This window comes from Balaenoptera physalus (assembly GCF_965194825.1).
Source record: "Balaenoptera physalus genome assembly, contig: HAP1_SCAFFOLD_1458, whole genome shotgun sequence".
NCBI lineage: Eukaryota > Metazoa > Chordata > Mammalia > Artiodactyla > Balaenopteridae > Balaenoptera > Balaenoptera physalus.
This window is the reverse complement of record NW_028125338.1, coordinates 53,097-76,482: the sequence shown is the minus strand read 5'-3', so window position 1 is coordinate 76,482 and position 23,386 is coordinate 53,097. Positions and strand designations below refer to the sequence as shown.

At 45.9% G+C, this 23,386-nt stretch overlaps 1 protein-coding gene across 1 annotated transcript in view; it reads left to right on the top strand.

Moving 5' to 3' along the window:
* Positions 1–20,846, top strand: part of LOC309653916 (uncharacterized protein) — a gene marked incomplete at both ends in the record, with an annotated part of 32,304 nt that extends 11,458 nt beyond the window's left edge. Inside the window, 6 exons of the mRNA XM_082478663.1 lie at positions 1,175–1,322; positions 4,210–4,901; positions 6,240–8,140; positions 13,909–14,024; positions 16,912–17,603; positions 18,942–20,846. Coding sequence (XP_082334789.1) covers positions 1,175–1,322; positions 4,210–4,901; positions 6,240–8,140; positions 13,909–14,024; positions 16,912–17,603; positions 18,942–20,846 — 5,454 coding nt within the window. The remainder of the gene's footprint in view (positions 1–1,174; positions 1,323–4,209; positions 4,902–6,239; positions 8,141–13,908; positions 14,025–16,911; positions 17,604–18,941) is intronic.
* Positions 20,847–23,386: the final 2,540 nt, after the last annotated feature.

Below are 23,386 nucleotides of genomic sequence, written 5' to 3'. Positions count from 1 at the left end.
CTACTTATATCTACAACTCTCTGTTCTGTTAATACAAAATGAGGCCCAAGTGTGTCAACTTGTTTCCCACAGAAACCAAAAAACCTACATGCATCTCTTTTCTCCTGTGCCCTTTCACCTTACCTGCTCCCAGTTCTCCACCAATGTCCTCCTCTTTCTCTAATTATTCTCCTCTTCATTGTGCTTGGCCTTGCACCCAAGCATGCAAGACAGAGAGTCCTAGAGGTCCGAGATTCTAGAGGGGCTGTTTGCAAGGGGGAGGAGATTACGGTAACTGCCACACTGTATATACTTCTGTGCAAAGAAAGAGGGACAGTGTTCAGAATGTCTCTCACATATAAAAAGAGCTGGATGGCAGGATACCTGTGTGGCCCAAGGAACTAGAGCTAGCAAATCATGGGCAAAACAATTGCAACCAAAGGCTGGAAGAGGAAAGGTCTGCAACCAGCTCTGTCTCCTAGCTCTCTGGTATTTGCTGCCAATGGGCAGAGTCTATTTCGTGAAGCATCAAGCACTGAAAAGAAGACTCCTGCTGCTGGAAGTTGACAGGAAGGAACATCCAATGCAAGATCAAGGCTTGTCCTAGAAGCAATGCCCATAATGGAAGAAAAAAAAAAAAAAAAAAGAAAGCGGAAGAGAAATGTTAAGTCGCAAGTCCAACCTGGCCCCCAGCCTAGCCCAGCCCAAGGAAGGTAGGAGTCAAGGAGAAGAAACTAAAAGAGAAGAGCCTTGGACCACAACATTCTCCACAGGGTACACTCAACAAACTTCACCCTGCTCTTTAACCAAGTTACAACTGTAATAGTTCAAACTACATGGCTCTTTCCTTCCTAAGGATACTAGTTAAATAAGATCTATATAGCTCTAAGTATATGATACATAAAATAGAATACTCTGTAGAATATAAGTAACTGTTAGTTAATTATATTAATGAACGTCTGTAAGAAATGTTGCAATGATTTCCCTAATGGAAGAGCCTGGGGGAGGTAAATCTGTCTTCTAGGATTTCCTCCCCAGAGCTCAGAAATTGAGGGGTTGTTTTAGCTCTCCTACGCTCTCTTCACCCAAGCCCGCCCTCCTGTTGGGGATCGGACCTCCCTATTGGCTAGCTCATACCTTTCAACTGCCTGCTTTGTGACATCACTCTCCTACCAAACCTACTACCACTTGGTAGAGGTCCGTGGAGCCGTTTGGACCAGTAACCAGTGACCTTTGTACTGGACACGTGCGCCGTTCAGCTGCAGCCACTCAGACATCCTCTAGTGTTGTCTCCTCATCCCTTGTACCTGCAGTTGATGTCTCCTCTTCTCTGACCATGTCAGGTAAGAAAAGAAACTTTGGAAAGTTTTGCGTTCGATTTCTTGTGCCCCTAAATTGAGGAGGAGATTCAAAATAGCGTGGAATAATGAGGGAAAGTATTGAACTACAAGTCTGGAGACCTAATTTCAGTTTTGACTTTGACGTTTACTGTCTGTGTGACTTTGGACAAATCACTGACTGCCTCACAAAGCCTGCTGCTTTCCTTATCTGTTACGTTAGGATACCACATTGGGTTGATCACTCTGATCCCCTTCTTTTCCAATATTGAGCCTTAAAGGATACCCATGTAGAAAATGAAATCAGAGACTTCTCAAAAGAGTGTTTCAACAGAAACATAGAAAAGCCAGGTGACACAGAAAACTAGCGATATATACCAAGATGTTTCATCTCCAATGGTCTCCCTCCACTAGTATTTCGACTAGTTGAAAAGAGAGAATAGGGAGAGAGGATGGAGAGTACTGGGCTATATAGGGAGGCACAGAGTCAAACGTAAGCAAGTTTAGGATTGTTTTCATTAGCACAGGCCAACAGGAACCAAGAGATGGGAAAAAAATATAAGAATGAAGAGGGAAAGCATAGAGGAGCTCTCAAGAAAGAGGCAGTTTGCCATGGAATGTTGACGGGAGCCAAAGATTTTAAATTAAAGCAGAAACAGCACAGAGGGAAATCTGCTCAGAGCAGGGCAAAACAAAGCTGATGGTAGCAAATCCTTACATTAACAGACTAAGAAGGAAAGTAAGGCCAGAACAGGGGATCACCAGGAAAGGCAGCCTATCAGAAAAGTCATACTCCGTTTTCTTTCTTTTATTGCCTCTCTGAATACAGCTGGCACTTGACAGTTTGGAATAGAAACATTTTAGAAGTACGTTTTAGAAATGATGCTTCCTAGAAACCAGAAACCAAAGTGGTTATCTAGGGGGCTGCTTTTCAGTGTTCTATTCTTTCTAATTTTTAAACTAGGTAGACATTTGACCAATTAAACATTTTAAATGATATCTTCTACATTGAATCAGAAGGACTATTTCCTTTGTGTGATATGTAGCTTCTAAGGCAAGGTTGCTTTTCAATTTTTACAGTTATTTCCTTCCTAACACAGAGAGCACATTGATCAACAGCCATCGTTCGCTTGTAGATCTTAGCTACCGGAGAAGAAAAAGAAAAAGTCAAGCCCCACATCTCTAATTCCCCATTTAGGGAATTCCCTGGCGGTCCAGCGCTTAGGACTCGGTGCTTTCACGGCCAGGGCCACGCGGCGCGGCAAAAGAAAAAAAGAAAACACAAACATCCACATTTATCTAAAACAATGTTGTGGAGTCCTTTGGATTTTCTTACATTTGAAAATCTTTTTTAATTGGATTCTAGGGATGATGGTTTTTTGAGGTCTTGGGATGTCATCTTCTTGGATGTGGAAGATGATTCTAAGTTCTAGGATAAATACAAAAACCTTCTTGATACTTTTTAAGCTTCCTTTCTGCTTATTATATGAGTTATATTCATGGACAGATATATTTCTCCTAGGCTTAATACCTGTTACTTGCTGGGTAAAAATATGAATGAGCACAATAATGAAACTCTTTTACACTTACTATTTTGCTGTCTGCTTTGTACCGGTTTTCATTGAAATACTTGTCTATATATGTTGTGGCTACCTATACATTCACATTTGTTGCATTCTGTTGCTTGTTGTGCATTTTTTACTGATTTATCGTCTCTGTCTGTATGCATTGGCTAGGAATTCATTCACCTCTATCACCTCCATCGTGTTTTTTGGTTAATAGTATTCACTAAAATAGAGTGGGCAAAATTCACTTTCATAATATTGCATGTATGGTACAGAATGTCATTTGTTAGTAAATTCATTAGGCTTTGATACTTGCCCACATACCCCAGTTTTCATTAATATCTATGGATTTCTTTTTCGTTACGTAACATGTTTTTCATGATTTTTCTTTGTCTTTCTAGAACTTATTGTATCTTCCTCCATATAAATCATACGCAATAGATCAGCTTATTCATCTATTAATTATTACTGCTATTATTATTGGTGGTGGTGTTATAACCACTTTATAGATGAGTAATCTGAAGTAATCAGATAACTTTTCTCTTTCCAAAAGCACTTAAGAAATCCACTTTCGGGTAATCATTTTGAGGTAGGATGAGAAACCAGGCTTGAAGAGGGCAAACATGACTCTTTCAGTTCACCAGTTGGACTGAGCTATACGTCAACTCTAGGTAATAGCGTGGGAACTGCACAAGCAAAGGGAGACACTGAAGATGACAATGGTAATGGCCGTACTGTTTTCTAATGGACAAAAAAAATGCTTATATTATAAGTTCTATTTCTCCTGCTTTCTGGCACTATCATGCTCAGAGTGGAGTCCTGGCAAGGAAGTCAGGATACTTAGGTTCTGAAACCTGGTAATGACACTAACATAATGAGAGAACCTGAACAAGTCAACCCGACCTCTCTGAGCCTCAGTTTCCTTACTCGTGAAATGAGACTGAAAAAAGAGAAAGTTCTCTAAGGGCCTCCTAGTTCTAAAATGCTTCCAGTCTAGGAAATAGCATAGAAGTCAATACGAGTGCAGGCTGAAGGGAAAGACAGGGCAGGGAGAAGGTTGCTTCCAGCCTAGAGAACAATGTCTGAACCATACCACTTGGCTCTTCTGCCCATCTGTGCCCAAGATGGGAGCACAGGCAGTTAATACAGAAGAGTGGAAAACTGCTCAGTCCTTACAGCCATCATTAACTGTCTGATTTTGGGTTTCTCAGGAAGGGTCGATAGTAGAGGTGTCCTGAGAGCAAGAACCTTAAGATAATGCTGTTCCTCAAACGTAGTGAGAATTTCTCAACCTCCCTGAGTTTTTCATGACCCTCTTGTTCTTACAGAAAATTTCCAAAATCCATCTCTACTTGGAACTCTAAATTCTCTGCAGCATTCTCTTCCTGTGGTGAGCAATGCAACTTCCCTAACACGAAGTGTCTGCAACTTCTCCAGAGTCTCTGCCCCTGCCGTCAGTTCGGCATCGGCTACCGGTACCTCTTTCCAGACACTCATGGGTAGTGCCTACCTTTACCAACATTCCAGCACGACTATGTTATCTGGAGTTACTGACCACAGCCAGATCTCCACTTCAGCTCCTTCCTATCCAGGTGTTCTTGAGTGGGACATCACAGGAAGCACTGAAAAGAATTCCTCTTCACTCGGAGACTTTACTCTGGCACTCACTGACCGGCACCCAGCTGCTTCCTCCATGTTTATGGCAGCCCAGGATGATAAAACTTCAGACGCCAATAACATGGTCCCTCTATATCCATCACTTTCTGCCAGGCTTGCTCAGGGAGCACCATCTCAGATTCCAAATCAGGGGCATAGCCGCCTGTCACTTCCCTACCAGGAAGGAAGCCAGGTATATTACTATAACCAAGGCACACTGGGGTCTTCACTGTATGGAGAACTTGGCTCCTGCCCGCAATCCTATGGCTCCGTGTCATACACAGGAAGTAGGGCCTCTGCGCAACCAGAAATGGGAATGGGACTGAAGGAGATTCAGCCCACAAATATCCGACCACCAGCTTCCACCTCTGCAATCTGCCACCCTGTGTCTGCTCAACGCATCACAGAAACAAGTTTTCAAGGTGAGTATACAAACGGCAGAGAAAGTTGAAGAATGAGGTCGGCATTCACAAATGGGGTCAAATCGACAGCTGGGAAGGGGTGTAGAGACAGGTAGAATTTAGATCCTGAGCCTTTAGTAACCACTACCTTCGCTCAGTGCCCTCTGTTTTTAGACTCTATATAAGAACACCTAGGGCTTCCCTGGTGGCGCCGTGGTTAAGAATCCGCCTGCCAATGCAATGCGGCGGACACTGGTTCGAGCCCTGGTCTGGGAAGATCCCACATGCCGTGGAGCAACTAAGCCCATGTGCCACAACGACTGAGCCTGCATTCTAGAGCCCGTGAGCCGCAACTACCGAAGCCCACGCGCCTAGAGCGCATGCTCCGCAACAAGAGAAGCCCGCACACCGCAACCAAGAGTAGACCCCGCTAGCCGCAACTAGAGAAAGCCCGTGCACAGCAATGAAGACCCTGTGCAGCCAAAAAAATAAATACGTAGAATAAATAAGTTCAAACAATCAATCAATAAATAAACGTAAATTAAAAAAAACAAAAAAACAAAAAGAACACCTAATGCAGGTGGGAAGGTGGCAGGGACACTGTAAAGGTCATCTATGCTACATGTACAAGAACCCCGAGAGCACACCAATAGGTACCACATTTTTCACTGCTGTAGCCGAGCATTCCCCCTGTACTACCACACTGTAGCACTCCCTTCCCTCGTCTACTGCTACAGTCTCTTTGGAAGGTGTCTCAGAACTCTTGTTATGAGAGTGCCAGTTGAAGTGTCCTCACTTCCGTCATTTATACCAGGATTTAAGACCTTGTGGTCCGAGATCCTGTCCAGAGAGCAAGCAGGCTAAGACTCTGTCTTTGTTTCTGTATTTCATCAGAAAGGGCTCTACCCCCTCTCCTAGTTCATGGTGTGAAGTGTTCTTAGCCTCTCGGGAAAGTGGGGAGAATTGAAAGGACTCTATATGAGAATGCTAGGCTTTGTAAAACATTTCAGTTGTTTAAAAAGAAGACTCATTTTGTATTGGACTTACAACAGTCCTATGAGATACAAAGAGAGCCAAGGATCAGTGACATGAAATGATCACCAGTTAAGCATTACAACAGTCACCGCTTACCTCGTAGCATAGGGCACTGTCCATGATCCTTAAGAAGAGTTAGTAGAAATGCCTTGCCCATCTTGCCCCTGAACCCCTTGAAAGGTACACGACTGCTGTGTTGGTGTTTAGGGGGAGCATCTCATTTACCAGGGACTGACTTCTCCCTTGATCCCTTTGTAGTGATGGAGCCTTCCCTGGTGATGAAAAATTCCCTGGGATTGCAACCTCCAAGCCAGACGTTTTGTGTGACACAAACTCAAGAACTCCCCAAGTCCTGCAGTAGCAGAAACAGTCACATACTTGAGAGTAACCCACCATCTGAACTTGGGGACATTTCAGTGACAGCTCCAGTCCAGAGTGCCAGGCGTCTCCTGGCCCTGCCTCCAGCTCCAAGCCAGGGACAAACAGAGAGTAAGAACGTGGAGGATATCAAAACCAAGCTGTCAAAGCCTCTGGAGGCCTACCAGATCCCAATAGAAAACCAAGATCCTCCACTACTCCCTTTAGGAATCCCTGATATTCCCCAGCCGCTGGCCTGCACCGATCCCCTCAGCCAAGAGGAGCAGCCTGGTTCTGAAAATGCTGATCTGGGAGAGAACAGCCTGAGTCGTCAGGACCTAGGGACACTTGAAAATGGGACTGAACCTAGCAGTGGTCTTGCAGACATTACTACACTGGCGGAGGATATTCACCTTCCCCAGCTCTTTAATTCTTGGAAAGATCTTGATCGATCCCAAGGTCCCAACGTGATCAAAGCTGAAGACACCAGAGCCATTAAGGTGAATCAGGTGCAGGAAAAGCCAAGTGTCGTAAAGGTTCCCTCTGATCAACCCAGGAAGAACAAACAGAAAGCCTCTGAGCCTATCGGTGGTGCTCCCAAGGCCAAAATCCAGCCAAAGGATCCAGAGTGCCTGTTAGGGGGAGAAGCGGTTATATGCACTGCTGCAGTCAGTGACAGGGCTCCTGCGAACACGGCCAAGCACTCTCAAGGCAAACCTCAGAAAGCTGCATCCGGAAAGATCAGCAAAACTGAGAGCCATGGGCAGGAAAAGACCAAAAGGACCAGAGGAAGAAACAAGGCTGAAGAGAACAAGCAGTCAGGGAACAAAGTCAAGGCAGAAGACAAGCCAGCAATCCCCAACACGAAGCGAAAGGAACACCAAACTGAGCTTCGCCAAGAGAGCTTTCAAAAGCCTCGAACCTCCCTTGGCGTGCGCATGCTGGAGTCTGTGAAGGTTCTTCATGCGCTGGGGAAGAAGAATGAGACGAAAACTGGGCTCTCTTCCTGTCGGCTCTTGGGAAATTCAAGCAACCCCAAAGACCCCCAGCCACCCCCAGCGATCCAGCCACGGCGGCATACCCCACGTGAGGGTAAGAGGCCTGAGAAAACGCAAGTCCAAGCCCAGAAACCAGACAGCAGTGCTGAAACAGAGTGTCCATCTCCATCCCAGTGTGAGCGGCCTCCTCCTGGGAAGGTCAAGTTGATACCTCTGCCTTTTTCTGCCTGGGACAAGCCTCAAGCTCGACCCGCTCCTCGGAGGCCACAGTCTCTGGCCTCACATCGGCCTGCTGTGGCTTACCGTGCCCAGCCTGGTTCTACTGACTCAGCTCAACCTGCTGCAGTCAATTCATCCCAGCCAGCTCCTGCCTCTTTGCCAGGTCCCGCCAAACCAGCTCAGCCAACTGTGGCCAACCCAACCCAACCGGCTTGGACCAACCATACCCAGCCTCGTGTCCCTCAGCCTGCTGCTCCTAGGCCTGCACCCTACAAAACTTCATCTGGCGCTTCTCTCCAGCGCGAGCCTGTTCCCCCTGCTGTGACTAAGCGCCAGTCCCCACCCAAGCTCCAAACCCAACTTCTACTCCAAGACTTCAGCAAGCAACGAGTTCCATGGAGGGAACCCAACGTGCCTGAGCCAGTCATGTCAAAGCCCATCGAACAAGAGCAGAGGCCAGAGCGAGAGGCCATGAAGAGGCGGGCTCAACAACAACGGGAGAATGCTGCCAGATACACCTCTTCGGGGAAGCTGCAATTTTTCACCCAGAGGGACAAAGAAATGGAAATTGCTGACTACTACGGATACGTCAGGTGACAGCTGCTAGGATTCTTGCTGCCACCTTGGCTACCAGCGGTTCTTCCATACATAGGTAAGATAGGTATAGAACCGAATAAGTAAATGGAATAGAATTAATAGATGAGTAATAAACCTTTCGAATTTTGAGATGCTGCTAACTGGGGCGTGAGAAAGGAAGGCCTGAAAGTTGGATGGGAGAATGAAGGAAAGGGGTAAAAACTGAGGAAAGAGGAAGGAACTTGGCCCAGGGCTAGGAAGGCCAAAAGAGACGTATGGATTTAGGAAAGGAAGCAGGAGTGAGGATGAAATGGCAGAAGTAAAAAGCAGGGTCAGGGGTCTGGGTTGAAAGAACACAATTGGAGTAGAGTTGAAGGTGACAGGAGATGAGTCTAGGTTTACTAGGAGAAATAGAAACAAAGTCTCTCGGGGAGGTTGGCCTTAAGTCTCACAACCACCAGATAGGTATTTCAGAAAACAAGAGGTTCACGACACATCTCTGAAAGGTTTGAGTTGCCTTATTCAGGTGTGATTATAGTGGGGGAATAGGCAAATCTACCAGAGAAGTAGCTAGGGCTCAGAGTCCTCCTAGGGGCAGCTGACGACAGGGCCAGAGCCAAGGGAACTGCTGCATCAGGAGGCCCACGAACAAATCAGGGGCATAGCCGCCTGTCACTTCCCTACCAGGAAGGAAGCCAGGTATATTACTATAACCAAGGCACACTGGGGTCTTCACTGTATGGAGAACTTGGCTCCTGCCCGCAATCCTATGGCTCCGCGTCATACACAGGAAGTAGGGCCTCTGCGCAACCAGAAATGGGAATGGGACTGAAGGAGATTCAGCCCGCAAATATCCGACCACCAGCTTCCACCTCTGCAATCTGCCACCCTGTGTCTGCTCAACGCATCACAGAAACAAGTTTTCAAGGTGAGTATACAAACGGCAGAGCAAGTTGAAGAATGAGGTCGGCATTCACAAACGGGGTCAAATCGACAGCTGGGAAGGGGTGTAGAGACAGGTAGAATTTAGATCCTGAGCCTTTAATAATCACTACCTTCTCTCAGTGCTCTCTGTTTTTAGACTCTATGTAAGAACAGCTAGGGCTTCCCTGGTGGCGCCTGCCAATGCAGGGGACACGGCTTCGAGCCCCGGTCTGCGAAGATCCCACATGCCGTGCTGCAACTAAGCGCATGTGCCACAACGACTGAGCCTGCATTCCAGAGCCCGTGAGCCGCAACTACCGAAGCCCACGCGCCTACAGCCCATGCTCCGCAACAAGAGAGGCCACCGCGATGAGAAGCCCGCACACCGCAACCAAGAGTAGACCCCGCTAGCCGCAACTAGAGAAAGCCCGTGCACAGCAATGAGGACCCAGTGCAGCCAAAAAAATAAATACGTAGAATAAATAAGTTCAATCAATCAATCAATCAATAAACGTAAATTAAAAACAAACAAACAAACAAAAAAACAGAACACCTGATGCAGGTGGGAAGGTGGGAGGGACACTGTAAAGGTCATCTATGCTACATGTACAAGAACCCCGAGAGCACACCAATAGGTACCACATTTTTCACTGCTGTAGCCGAGCATTCCCCCTGTACTACCACACTGTAGCACTCCCTTCCCTCGTCTACCGCTACAGTCTCTTTGGAAGGTGTTTCAGAACTCTTGTTATGAGAGTGCCAGTTGAACTGTCCTCACTTCCGTCATTTATACCAGGATTTAAGACCTTGTGGTCCGAGATCCTGTCCAGAGAGCAAGCAGGCTAAGACTCTGTCTTTGTTTCTATATTTCATCAGAAAGGGCTCTACCCCCTCTCCTAGTTCATGGTGTGAAGTGTTCTTAGCCTCTCGGGAAAGTGGGGAGAATTCAAAGGACTCTCTATGAGAATGCTAGGCTTTGTAAAACATTTCAGTTTTTTAAAAAGAAGACTCATTTTGTATTGGACTTACAACAGTCCTATGAGATACAAAGAGAGCCAAGGATCAGTGACGTGAAATGATCACCAGTAAGAATTACAACAGTCACCGCTTACCTCGTAGCATAGGGCACACTGTCCATGATCCTTAAGAAGAGTTAGTAGAAATGCCTTGCCCATCTTGCCCCTGAACCCCTTGAAAGGTACACGACTGCTGTGTTGGTGTTTAGGGGGAGCATCTCACTTACCCGGGACTGACTTCAACCTTGATTCCTCTGTAGTGATGGAGACTTCCCCGCTGATGAAAAATTCCCTGGGATTGCAACCTCCAAGCCAGACCGCTTTCCTATGGAATGACAGAGAACTTCAGAGAACTTGTCAAGATGAAACACCAGTCAGTCTGCGGGAGAAAGGGAAGAAGAGAACGATGGAAATCGTTTCTGGGAAACTATTTTTACATTATGTTTTGTTTGTTCCTGGTAAATAAACTGAAATCTTCTTAACATTCAAACAAAATCTAAACCACTAAATTCAACAACACAGGAGTATAACTTTTGAAAAAAATTTCTTTGGCTGCGCAGCATGTGGGATCTTAGCTCCCCAACCAGGGATTGAACCCACGCCTGCTGCATTGGAAGCGCAGAGTCTTCACCACTGGACCACCAGGGAAGTCCCAGGAATAGAACTTTTAAAGGAGAAGGTATAAACCCCTGGGTTATATGAACTGGAGATTTTTAGTAAGAAGTCAATAGATCTTTTGTTAGGCACATTTTATGTTAGGCTGTCTCCCTGCACAGGACGCAGGCGCCTTGAAAATGGAAATCACATCCCTCTATAGTACGTCCCTCTTCTTTCTGCTTTGCAGTTTGCTGCTCCACTTGTTCAACCCCACCTAGTAATAACCTATACTTCCCTTGTTCCTGTTTTCCCATCTGGAAAACAGACAAAAGGCAACCAAACAACGCAAAGGTCTCAACAAATAAGGGATACCCAAAACCAGAGATGGCCAGAACTTCTGTATCCCTCATGAAACCTAGCCCGGTGTTCAATACTTAGGTATCATTAATACATGCGTGTTGACTGAAACAGTTGAAACGCAATTCTTCCACTTCCCAGTTTAGTTTTAGTCCTCATACAAAACCTGATCATCAAATTCCTTAATGCTAGGAATCACAGTGAAAAATAATTTCTCAACTGACTTCTGTCAGATGAGTGAGAACTAAGGTTAATTCAGTGTATCTGAAGCATAGAAAGTGAGGGCAAACGTGGCACAAGATGGGGCTAGAGAAGCAGAGAGGATTCTAGAGCACGCAGAGTCTTAAAGGCCACCAGTGTGTTTTCTATTCTCAAAACAATGTTTGTGAGCGATGTTTATGAGCAATGTTCCAACTTGCTTTGAAGCTTTCTTGTGTGAAGAATGGATTGGAGGGAAACAAGATATATGGACACTAGTTAGGACCTAATCGCAACAGACAGGCAAGTTCAGTATTAGGATGTTGAGGGAGAGCTGACAGATTCCAAAGAAATTCAGGAGATAAACTGAAGCGGGCTTCATGGGGTATGAGATGGAGGAAAGGAAGGTCTTAGGGAATTAAAGGGTTTACTGCACACATGAGCAGAGTCTCAAAATTAATCATTTGAACGTACAGAGGGGGATCGATCTCCCAAATGACACCGGTTAGGAAGCAACGGTACGCCCTGTAGAATTCCTAGAGACAGCACAAATCAACTGTTTCGATGGAAAATTCGGCGGGACCCTTGATTTCCATGGGAATATAGAGAAAAGAGACACTGATCTGGCTTGCAGGTATTTAGGAAGTTGTTAGCCTGACATCACATACTAGTCTCATGTAAGTAGGCCGTCTGAAGTATGAAGCTTAGGGGAAAAACCTTGAAGAAAACTTAAAAGCTTAAGCCACACCTCTATACTACACCACCTTTCACAGTTTCTTCTCAGATAAGCAGCATCCCCATCAGTGAAGAAACTCACATCCCATAATAGGAACAACAGGCCTAAAAATTAAATGTGTGTCTTTGGAGGTCCCATCTATGCGATATCTTCCTGGTACCAGAAAAGTCCCCAGGAAGATCGATCTTTGCACCCCTGAAAGCTTACCACCAAGGAAAATGACTAGGTCCATAGATTTCCTCCCTCAAACCAGCCTACCTCACACATAAATCACTAGCAACTCAGCCCTTAACTCACATTATCACAGTCACAAGAGTGGTTAGGGAGAAAAGCACTAACCAGGGGAACTAACACAGAGGCAATCCAGGCCAAGCTGGGCTGGTGGCAGATATCTGCTCCTTACGCTCGGGTGCATAATGCGACTCACCACAATGCCTTTTTCACAGACCCTTTTTAAAGTTTCTCCACAAAATCCAACAGCTCAAGTTAGCTCATGACGCTTCAAGGTAAACAATCGTCAAGAGAAAAACATGCAATATGTCTTACAATGTTGGATTCCTTACAAATAGGACAAGGAAATAACCATGTAGACAAAACCAGAGCATTTGAAAACATCTGCGTTCTACAAACATACCAGTGAATGCTATAAATAAGGTAATATGACATAAAACAAAATGAAAACTAGATGTGAGACTGTTCTCTTCAGTGTACAGACTTCATGGCAGTTGCTGCACGATCTAGCTACTTATATCTACAACTCTCTGTTCTGTTAATACAAAATGAGGCCCAAGTGTGTCAACTTGTTTCCCACAGAAACCAAAAAACCTACATGCATCTCTTTTCTCCGGTGCCCTTTCACCTTACCTGCTCCCAGTTCTCCACCAATGTCCTCCTCTTTCTCTAATTATTCTCCTCTTCATTGTGCTTGGCCTTGCACCCAAGCATGCAAGACAGAGAGTCCTAGAGGTCCGAGATTCTAGAGGGGCTGTTTGCAAGGGGGAGGAGATTACGGTAACTGCCACACTGTATATACTTCTGTGCAAAGAAAGAGGGACAGTGTTCAGAATGTCTCTCACATATAAAAAGAGCTGGATGGCAGGATACCTGTGTGGCCCAAGGAACTAGAGCTAGCAAATCATGGGCAAAACAATTGCAACCAAAGGCTGGAAGAGGAAAGGTCTGCAACCAGCTCTGTCTCCTGGCTCTCTGGTATTTGCTGCCAATGGGCAGAGTCTATTTCGTGAAGCATCAAGCACTGAAAAGAAGACTCCTGCTGCTGGAAGTTGACAGAAAGGAACATCCAATGCAAGATCAAGGCTTGTCCTAGAAGCAATGCCCATAATGGAAGAAAAAAAAAAAAAAAAAAGAAAGCGGAAGAGAAATGTTAAGTCGCAAGTCCAACCTGGCCCCCAGCCTAGCCCAGCCCAAGGAAGGTAGGAGTCAAGGAGAAGAAACTAAAAGAGAAGAGCCTTGGACCACAACATTCTCCACAGGGTACACTCAACAAACTTCACCCTGCTCTTTAACCAAGTTACAACTGTAATAGTTCAAACTACATGGCTCTTTCCTTCCTAAGGATACTAGTTAAATAAGATCTATATAGCTCTAAGTATATGATACATAAAATAGAATACTCTGTAGAATATAAGTAACTGTTAGTTAATTATATTAATGAACGTCTGTAAGAAATGTTGCAATGATTTCCCTAATGGAAGAGCCTGGGGGAGGTAAATCTGTCTTCTAGGATTTCCTCCCCAGAGCTCAGAAATTGAGGGGTTGTTTTAGCTCTCCTACGCTCTCTTCACCCAAGCCCGCCCTCCTGTTGGGGATCGGACCTCCCTATTGGCTAGCTCATACCTTTCAACTGCCTGCTTTGTGACATCACTCTCCTACCAAACCTACTACCACTTGGTAGAGGTCTTGGGGTTTCCGTGGAGCCGTTTGGACCAGTAACCAGTGACCTTTGTACTGGACACGTGCGCCGTTCAGCTGCAGCCACTCAGACATCCTCTAGTGTTGTCTCCTCATCCCTTGTACCTGCAGTTGATGTCTCCTCTTCTCTGACCATGTCAGGTAAGAAAAGAAACTTTGGAAAGTTTTGCGTTCGATTTCTTGTGCCCCTAAATTGAGGAGGAGATTCAAAATAGCGTGGAATAATGAGGGAAAGTATTGAACTACAAGTCTGGAGACCTAATTTCAGTTTTGACTTTGACGTTTACTGTCTGTGTGACTTTGGACAAATCACTGACTGCCTCACAAAGCCTGCTGCTTTCCTTATCTGTTACGTTAGGATACCACATTGGGTTGATCACTCTGATCCCCTTCTTTTCCAATATTGAGCCTTAAAGGGTACCCATGTAGAAAATGAAATCAGAGACTTCTCAAAAGAGTGTTTCAACAGAAACATAGAAAAGCCAGGTGACACAGAAAACTAGCGATATATACCAAGATGTTTCATCTCCAATGGTCTCCCTCCACTAGTATTTCGACTAGTTGAAAAGAGAGAATAGGGAGAGAGGATGGAGAGTACTGGGCTATATAGGGAGGCACAGAGTCAAACGTAAGCAAGTTTAGGATTGTTTTCATTAGCACAGGCCAACAGGAACCAAGAGATGGGAAAAAAATATAAGAATGAAGAGGGAAAGCATAGAGGAGCTCTCAAGAAAGAGGCAGTTTGCCATGGAATGTTGACGGGAGCCAAAGATTTTAAATTAAAGCAGAAACAGCACAGAGGGAAATCTGCTCAGAGCAGGGCAAAACAAAGCTGATGGTAGCAAATCCTTACATTAACAGACTAAGAAGGAAAGTAAGGCCAGAACAGGGGATCACCAGGAAAGGCAGCCTATCAGAAAAGTCATACTCCGTTTTCTTTCTTTTATTGCCTCTCTGAATACAGCTGGCACTTGACAGTTTGGAATAGAAACATTTTAGAAGTACGTTTTAGAAATGATGCTTCCTAGAAACCAGAAACCAAAGTGGTTATCTAGGGGGCTGCTTTTCAGTGTTCTATTCTTTCTAATTTTTAAACTAGGTAGACATTTGACCAATTAAACATTTTAAATGATATCTTCTACATTGAATCAGAAGGACTATTTCCTTTGTGTGATATGTAGCTTCTAAGGCAAGGTTGCTTTTCAATTTTTACAGTTATTTCCTTCCTAACACAGAGAGCACATTGATCAACAGCCATCGTTCGCTTGTAGATCTTAGCTACCGGAGAAGAAAAAGAAAAAGTCAAGCCCCACATCTCTAATTCCCCATTTAGGGAATTCCCTGGCGGTCCAGCGCTTAGGACTCGGTGCTTTCACGGCCAGGGCCACGCGGCGCGGCAAAAGAAAAAAAGAAAACACAAACATCCACATTTATCTAAAACAATGTTGTGGAGTCCTTTGGATTTTCTTACATTTGAAAATCTTTTTTAATTGGATTCTAGGGATGATGGTTTTTTGAGGTCTTGGGATGTCATCTTCTTGGATGTGGAAGATGATTCTAAGTTCTAGGATAAATACAAAAACCTTCTTGATACTTTTTAAGCTTCCTTTCTGCTTATTATATGAGTTATATTCATGGACAGATATATTTCTCCTAGGCTTAATACCTGTTACTTGCTGGGTAAAAATATGAATGAGCACAATAATGAAACTCTTTTACACTTACTATTTTGCTGTCTGCTTTGTACCGGTTTTCATTGAAATACTTGTCTATATATGTTGTGGCTACCTATACATTCACATTTGTTGCATTCTGTTGCTTGTTGTGCATTTTTTACTGATTTATCGTCTCTGTCTGTATGCATTGGCTAGGAATTCATTCACCTCTATCACCTCCATCGTGTTTTTTGGTTAATAGTATTCACTAAAATAGAGTGGGCAAAATTCACTTTCATAATATTGCATGTATGGTACAGAATGTCATTTGTTAGTAAATTCATTAGGCTTTGATACTTGCCCACATACCCCAGTTTTCATTAATATCTATGGATTTCTTTTTCGTTACGTAACATGTTTTTCATGATTTTTCTTTGTCTTTCTAGAACTTATTGTATCTTCCTCCATATAAATCATACGCAATAGATCAGCTTATTCATCTATTAATTATTACTGCTATTATTATTGGTGGTGGTGTTATAACCACTTTATAGATGAGTAATCTGAAGTAATCAGATAACTTTTCTCTTTCCAAAAGCACTTAAGAAATCCACTTTCGGGTAATCATTTTGAGGTAGGATGAGAAACCAGGCTTGAAGAGGGCAAACATGACTCTTTCAGTTCACCAGTTGGACTGAGCTATACGTCAACTCTAGGTAATAGCGTGGGAACTGCACAAGCAAAGGGAGACACTGAAGATGACAATGGTAATGGCCGTACTGTTTTCTAATGGACAAAAAAAATGCTTATATTATAAGTTCTATTTCTCCTGCTTTCTGGCACTATCATGCTCAGAGTGGAGTCCTGGCAAGGAAGTCAGGATACTTAGGTTCTGAAACCTGGTAATGACACTAACATAATGAGAGAACCTGAACAAGTCAACCCGACCTCTCTGAGCCTCAGTTTCCTTACTCGTGAAATGAGACTGAAAAAAGAGAAAGTTCTCTAAGGGCCTCCTAGTTCTAAAATGCTTCCAGTCTAGGAAATAGCATAGAAGTCAATACGAGTGCAGGCTGAAGGGAAAGACAGGGCAGGGAGAAGGTTGCTTCCAGCCTAGAGAACAATGTCTGAACCATACCACTTGGCTCTTCTGCCCATCTGTGCCCAAGATGGGAGCACAGGCAGTTAATACAGAAGAGTGGAAAACTGCTCAGTCCTTACAGCCATCATTAACTGTCTGATTTTGGGTTTCTCAGGAAGGGTCGATAGTAGAGGTGTCCTGAGAGCAAGAACCTTAAGATAATGCTGTTCCTCAAACGTAGTGAGAATTTCTCAACCTCCCTGAGTTTTTCATGACCCTCTTGTTCTTACAGAAAATTTCCAAAATCCATCTCTACTTGGAACTCTAAATTCTCTGCAGCATTCTCTTCCTGTGGTGAGCAATGCAACTTCCCTAACACGAAGTGTCTGCAACTTCTCCAGAGTCTCTGCCCCTGCCGTCAGTTCGGCATCGGCTACCGGTACCTCTTTCCAGACACTCATGGGTAGTGCCTACCTTTACCAACATTCCAGCACGACTATGTTATCTGGAGTTACTGACCACAGCCAGATCTCCACTTCAGCTCCTTCCTATCCAGGTGTTCTTGAGTGGGACATCACAGGAAGCACTGAAAAGAATTCCTCTTCACTCGGAGACTTTACTCTGGCACTCACTGACCGGCACCCAGCTGCTTCCTCCATGTTTATGGCAGCCCAGGATGATAAAACTTCAGACGCCAATAACATGGTCCCTCTATATCCATCACTTTCTGCCAGGCTTGCTCAGGGAGCACCATCTCAGATTCCAAATCAGGGGCATAGCCGCCTGTCACTTCCCTACCAGGAAGGAAGCCAGGTATATTACTATAACCAAGGCACACTGGGGTCTTCACTGTATGGAGAACTTGGCTCCTGCCCGCAATCCTATGGCTCCGTGTCATACACAGGAAGTAGGGCCTCTGCGCAACCAGAAATGGGAATGGGACTGAAGGAGATTCAGCCCACAAATATCCGACCACCAGCTTCCACCTCTGCAATCTGCCACCCTGTGTCTGCTCAACGCATCACAGAAACAAGTTTTCAAGGTGAGTATACAAACGGCAGAGAAAGTTGAAGAATGAGGTCGGCATTCACAAATGGGGTCAAATCGACAGCTGGGAAGGGGTGTAGAGACAGGTAGAATTTAGATCCTGAGCCTTTAGTAACCACTACCTTCGCTCAGTGCCCTCTGTTTTTAGACTCTATATAAGAACACCTAGGGCTTCCCTGGTGGCGCCGTGGTTAAGAATCCGCCTGCCAATGCAATGCGGCGGACACTGGTTCGAGCCCTGGTCTGGGAAGATCCCACATGCCGTGGAGCAACTAAGCCCATGTGCCACAACGACTGAGCCTGCATTCTAGAGCCCGTGAGCCGCAACTACCGAAGCCCACGCGCCTAGAGCGCATGCTCCGCAACAAGAGAAGCCCGCACACCGCAACCAAGAGTAGACCCCGCTAGCCGCAACTAGAGAAAGCCCGTGCACAGCAATGAAGACCCTGTGCAGCCAAAAAAATAAATACGTAGAATAAATAAGTTCAAACAATCAATCAATAAATAAACGTAAATTAAAAAAAACAAAAAAACAAAAAGAACACCTAATGCAGGTGGGAAGGTGGCAGGGACACTGTAAAGGTCATCTATGCTACATGTACAAGAACCCCGAGAGCACACCAATAGGTACCACATTTTTCACTGCTGTAGCCGAGCATTCCCCCTGTACTACCACACTGTAGCACTCCCTTCCCTCGTCTACTGCTACAGTCTCTTTGGAAGGTGTCTCAGAACTCTTGTTATGAGAGTGCCAGTTGAAGTGTCCTCACTTCCGTCATTTATACCAGGATTTAAGACCTTGTGGTCCGAGATCCTGTCCAGAGAGCAAGCAGGCTAAGACTCTGTCTTTGTTTCTGTATTTCATCAGAAAGGGCTCTACCCCCTCTCCTAGTTCATGGTGTGAAGTGTTCTTAGCCTCTCGGGAAAGTGGGGAGAATTGAAAGGACTCTATATGAGAATGCTAGGCTTTGTAAAACATTTCAGTTGTTTAAAAAGAAGACTCATTTTGTATTGGACTTACAACAGTCCTATGAGATACAAAGAGAGCCAAGGATCAGTGACATGAAATGATCACCAGTTAAGCATTACAACAGTCACCGCTTACCTCGTAGCATAGGGCACTGTCCATGATCCTTAAGAAGAGTTAGTAGAAATGCCTTGCCCATCTTGCCCCTGAACCCCTTGAAAGGTACACGACTGCTGTGTTGGTGTTTAGGGGGAGCATCTCATTTACCAGGGACTGACTTCTCCCTTGATCCCTTTGTAGTGATGGAGCCTTCCCTGGTGATGAAAAATTCCCTGGGATTGCAACCTCCAAGCCAGACGTTTTGTGTGACACAAACTCAAGAACTCCCCAAGTCCTGCAGTAGCAGAAACAGTCACATACTTGAGAGTAACCCACCATCTGAACTTGGGGACATTTCAGTGACAGCTCCAGTCCAGAGTGCCAGGCGTCTCCTGGCCCTGCCTCCAGCTCCAAGCCAGGGACAAACAGAGAGTAAGAACGTGGAGGATATCAAAACCAAGCTGTCAAAGCCTCTGGAGGCCTACCAGATCCCAATAGAAAACCAAGATCCTCCACTACTCCCTTTAGGAATCCCTGATATTCCCCAGCCGCTGGCCTGCACCGATCCCCTCAGCCAAGAGGAGCAGCCTGGTTCTGAAAATGCTGATCTGGGAGAGAACAGCCTGAGTCGTCAGGACCTAGGGACACTTGAAAATGGGACTGAACCTAGCAGTGGTCTTGCAGACATTACTACACTGGCGGAGGATATTCACCTTCCCCAGCTCTTTAATTCTTGGAAAGATCTTGATCGATCCCAAGGTCCCAACGTGATCAAAGCTGAAGACACCAGAGCCATTAAGGTGAATCAGGTGCAGGAAAAGCCAAGTGTCGTAAAGGTTCCCTCTGATCAACCCAGGAAGAACAAACAGAAAGCCTCTGAGCCTATCGGTGGTGCTCCCAAGGCCAAAATCCAGCCAAAGGATCCAGAGTGCCTGTTAGGGGGAGAAGCGGTTATATGCACTGCTGCAGTCAGTGACAGGGCTCCTGCGAACACGGCCAAGCACTCTCAAGGCAAACCTCAGAAAGCTGCATCCGGAAAGATCAGCAAAACTGAGAGCCATGGGCAGGAAAAGACCAAAAGGACCAGAGGAAGAAACAAGGCTGAAGAGAACAAGCAGTCAGGGAACAAAGTCAAGGCAGAAGACAAGCCAGCAATCCCCAACACGAAGCGAAAGGAACACCAAACTGAGCTTCGCCAAGAGAGCTTTCAAAAGCCTCGAACCTCCCTTGGCGTGCGCATGCTGGAGTCTGTGAAGGTTCTTCATGCGCTGGGGAAGAAGAATGAGACGAAAACTGGGCTCTCTTCCTGTCGGCTCTTGGGAAATTCAAGCAACCCCAAAGACCCCCAGCCACCCCCAGCGATCCAGCCACGGCGGCATACCCCACGTGAGGGTAAGAGGCCTGAGAAAACGCAAGTCCAAGCCCAGAAACCAGACAGCAGTGCTGAAACAGAGTGTCCATCTCCATCCCAGTGTGAGCGGCCTCCTCCTGGGAAGGTCAAGTTGATACCTCTGCCTTTTTCTGCCTGGGACAAGCCTCAAGCTCGACCCGCTCCTCGGAGGCCACAGTCTCTGGCCTCACATCGGCCTGCTGTGGCTTACCGTGCCCAGCCTGGTTCTACTGACTCAGCTCAACCTGCTGCAGTCAATTCATCCCAGCCAGCTCCTGCCTCTTTGCCAGGTCCCGCCAAACCAGCTCAGCCAACTGTGGCCAACCCAACCCAACCGGCTTGGACCAACCATACCCAGCCTCGTGTCCCTCAGCCTGCTGCTCCTAGGCCTGCACCCTACAAAACTTCATCTGGCGCTTCTCTCCAGCGCGAGCCTGTTCCCCCTGCTGTGACTAAGCGCCAGTCCCCACCCAAGCTCCAAACCCAACTTCTACTCCAAGACTTCAGCAAGCAACGAGTTCCATGGAGGGAACCCAACGTGCCTGAGCCAGTCATGTCAAAGCCCATCGAACAAGAGCAGAGGCCAGAGCGAGAGGCCATGAAGAGGCGGGCTCAACAACAACGGGAGAATGCTGCCAGATACACCTCTTCGGGGAAGCTGCAATTTTTCACCCAGAGGGACAAAGAAATGGAAATTGCTGACTACTACGGATACGTCAGGTGACAGCTGCTAGGATTCTTGCTGCCACCTTGGCTACCAGCGGTTCTTCCATACATAGGTAAGATAGGTATAGAACCGAATAAGTAAATGGAATAGAATTAATAGATGAGTAATAAACCTTTCGAATTTTGAGATGCTGCTAACTGGGGCGTGAGAAAGGAAGGCCTGAAAGTTGGATGGGAGAATGAAGGAAAGGGGTAAAAACTGAGGAAAGAGGAAGGAACTTGGCCCAGGGCTAGGAAGGCCAAAAGAGACGTATGGATTTAGGAAAGGAAGCAGGAGTGAGGATGAAATGGCAGAAGTAAAAAGCAGGGTCAGGGGTCTGGGTTGAAAGAACACAATTGGAGTAGAGTTGAAGGTGACAGGAGATGAGTCTAGGTTTACTAGGAGAAATAGAAACAAAGTCTCTCGGGGAGGTTGGCCTTAAGTCTCACAACCACCAGATAGGTATTTCAGAAAACAAGAGGTTCACGACACATCTCTGAAAGGTTTGAGTTGCCTTATTCAGGTGTGATTATAGTGGGGGAATAGGCAAATCTACCAGAGAAGTAGCTAGGGCTCAGAGTCCTCCTAGGGGCAGCTGACGACAGGGCCAGAGCCAAGGGAACTGCTGCATCAGGAGGCCCACGAACAAATCAGGGGCATAGCCGCCTGTCACTTCCCTACCAGGAAGGAAGCCAGGTATATTACTATAACCAAGGCACACTGGGGTCTTCACTGTATGGAGAACTTGGCTCCTGCCCGCAATCCTATGGCTCCGCGTCATACACAGGAAGTAGGGCCTCTGCGCAACCAGAAATGGGAATGGGACTGAAGGAGATTCAGCCCGCAAATATCCGACCACCAGCTTCCACCTCTGCAATCTGCCACCCTGTGTCTGCTCAACGCATCACAGAAACAAGTTTTCAAGGTGAGTATACAAACGGCAGAGCAAGTTGAAGAATGAGGTCGGCATTCACAAACGGGGTCAAATCGACAGCTGGGAAGGGGTGTAGAGACAGGTAGAATTTAGATCCTGAGCCTTTAATAATCACTACCTTCTCTCAGTGCTCTCTGTTTTTAGACTCTATGTAAGAACAGCTAGGGCTTCCCTGGTGGCGCCTGCCAATGCAGGGGACACGGCTTCGAGCCCCGGTCTGCGAAGATCCCACATGCCGTGCTGCAACTAAGCGCATGTGCCACAACGACTGAGCCTGCATTCCAGAGCCCGTGAGCCGCAACTACCGAAGCCCACGCGCCTACAGCCCATGCTCCGCAACAAGAGAGGCCACCGCGATGAGAAGCCCGCACACCGCAACCAAGAGTAGACCCCGCTAGCCGCAACTAGAGAAAGCCCGTGCACAGCAATGAGGACCCAGTGCAGCCAAAAAAATAAATACGTAGAATAAATAAGTTCAATCAATCAATCAATCAATAAACGTAAATTAAAAACAAACAAACAAACAAAAAAACAGAACACCTGATGCAGGTGGGAAGGTGGGAGGGACACTGTAAAGGTCATCTATGCTACATGTCCAAGAACCCCGAGAGCACACCAATAGGTACCACATTTTTCACTGCTGTAGCCGAGCATTCCCCCTGTACTACCACACTGTAGCACTCCCTTCCCTCGTCTACCGCTACAGTCTCTTTGGAAGGTGTTTCAGAACTCTTGTTATGAGAGTGCCAGTTGAACTGTCCTCACTTCCGTCATTTATACCAGGATTTAAGACCTTGTGGTCCGAGATCCTGTCCAGAGAGCAAGCAGGCTAAGACTCTGTCTTTGTTTCTATATTTCATCAGAAAGGGCTCTACCCCCTCTCCTAGTTCATGGTGTGAAGTGTTCTTAGCCTCTCGGGAAAGTGGGGAGAATTCAAAGGACTCTCTATGAGAATGCTAGGCTTTGTAAAACATTTCAGTTTTTTAAAAAGAAGACTCATTTTGTATTGGACTTACAACAGTCCTATGAGATACAAAGAGAGCCAAGGATCAGTGACATGAAATGATCACCAGTAAGAATTACAACAGTCACCGCTTACCTCGTAGCATAGGGCACACTGTCCATGATCCTTAAGAAGAGTTAGTAGAAATGCCTTGCCCATCTTGCCCCTGAACCCCTTGAAAGGTACACGACTGCTGTGTTGGTGTTTAGGGGGAGCATCTCACTTACCCGGGACTGACTTCAACCTTGATTCCTCTGTAGTGATGGAGACTTCCCCGCTGATGAAAAATTCCCTGGGATTGCAACCTCCAAGCCAGACCGCTTTCCTATGGAATGACAGAGAACTTCAGAGAACTTGTCAAGATGAAACACCAGTCAGTCTGCGGGAGAAAGGGAAGAAGAGAACGATGGAAATCGTTTCTGGGAAACTATTTTTACATTATGTTTTGTTTGTTCCTGGTAAATAAACTGAAATCTTCTTAACATTCAAACAAAATCTAAACCACTAAATTCAACAACACAGGAGTATAACTTTTGAAAAAAATTTCTTTGGCTGCGCAGCATGTGGGATCTTAGCTCCCCAACCAGGGATTGAACCCACGCCTGCTGCATTGGAAGCGCA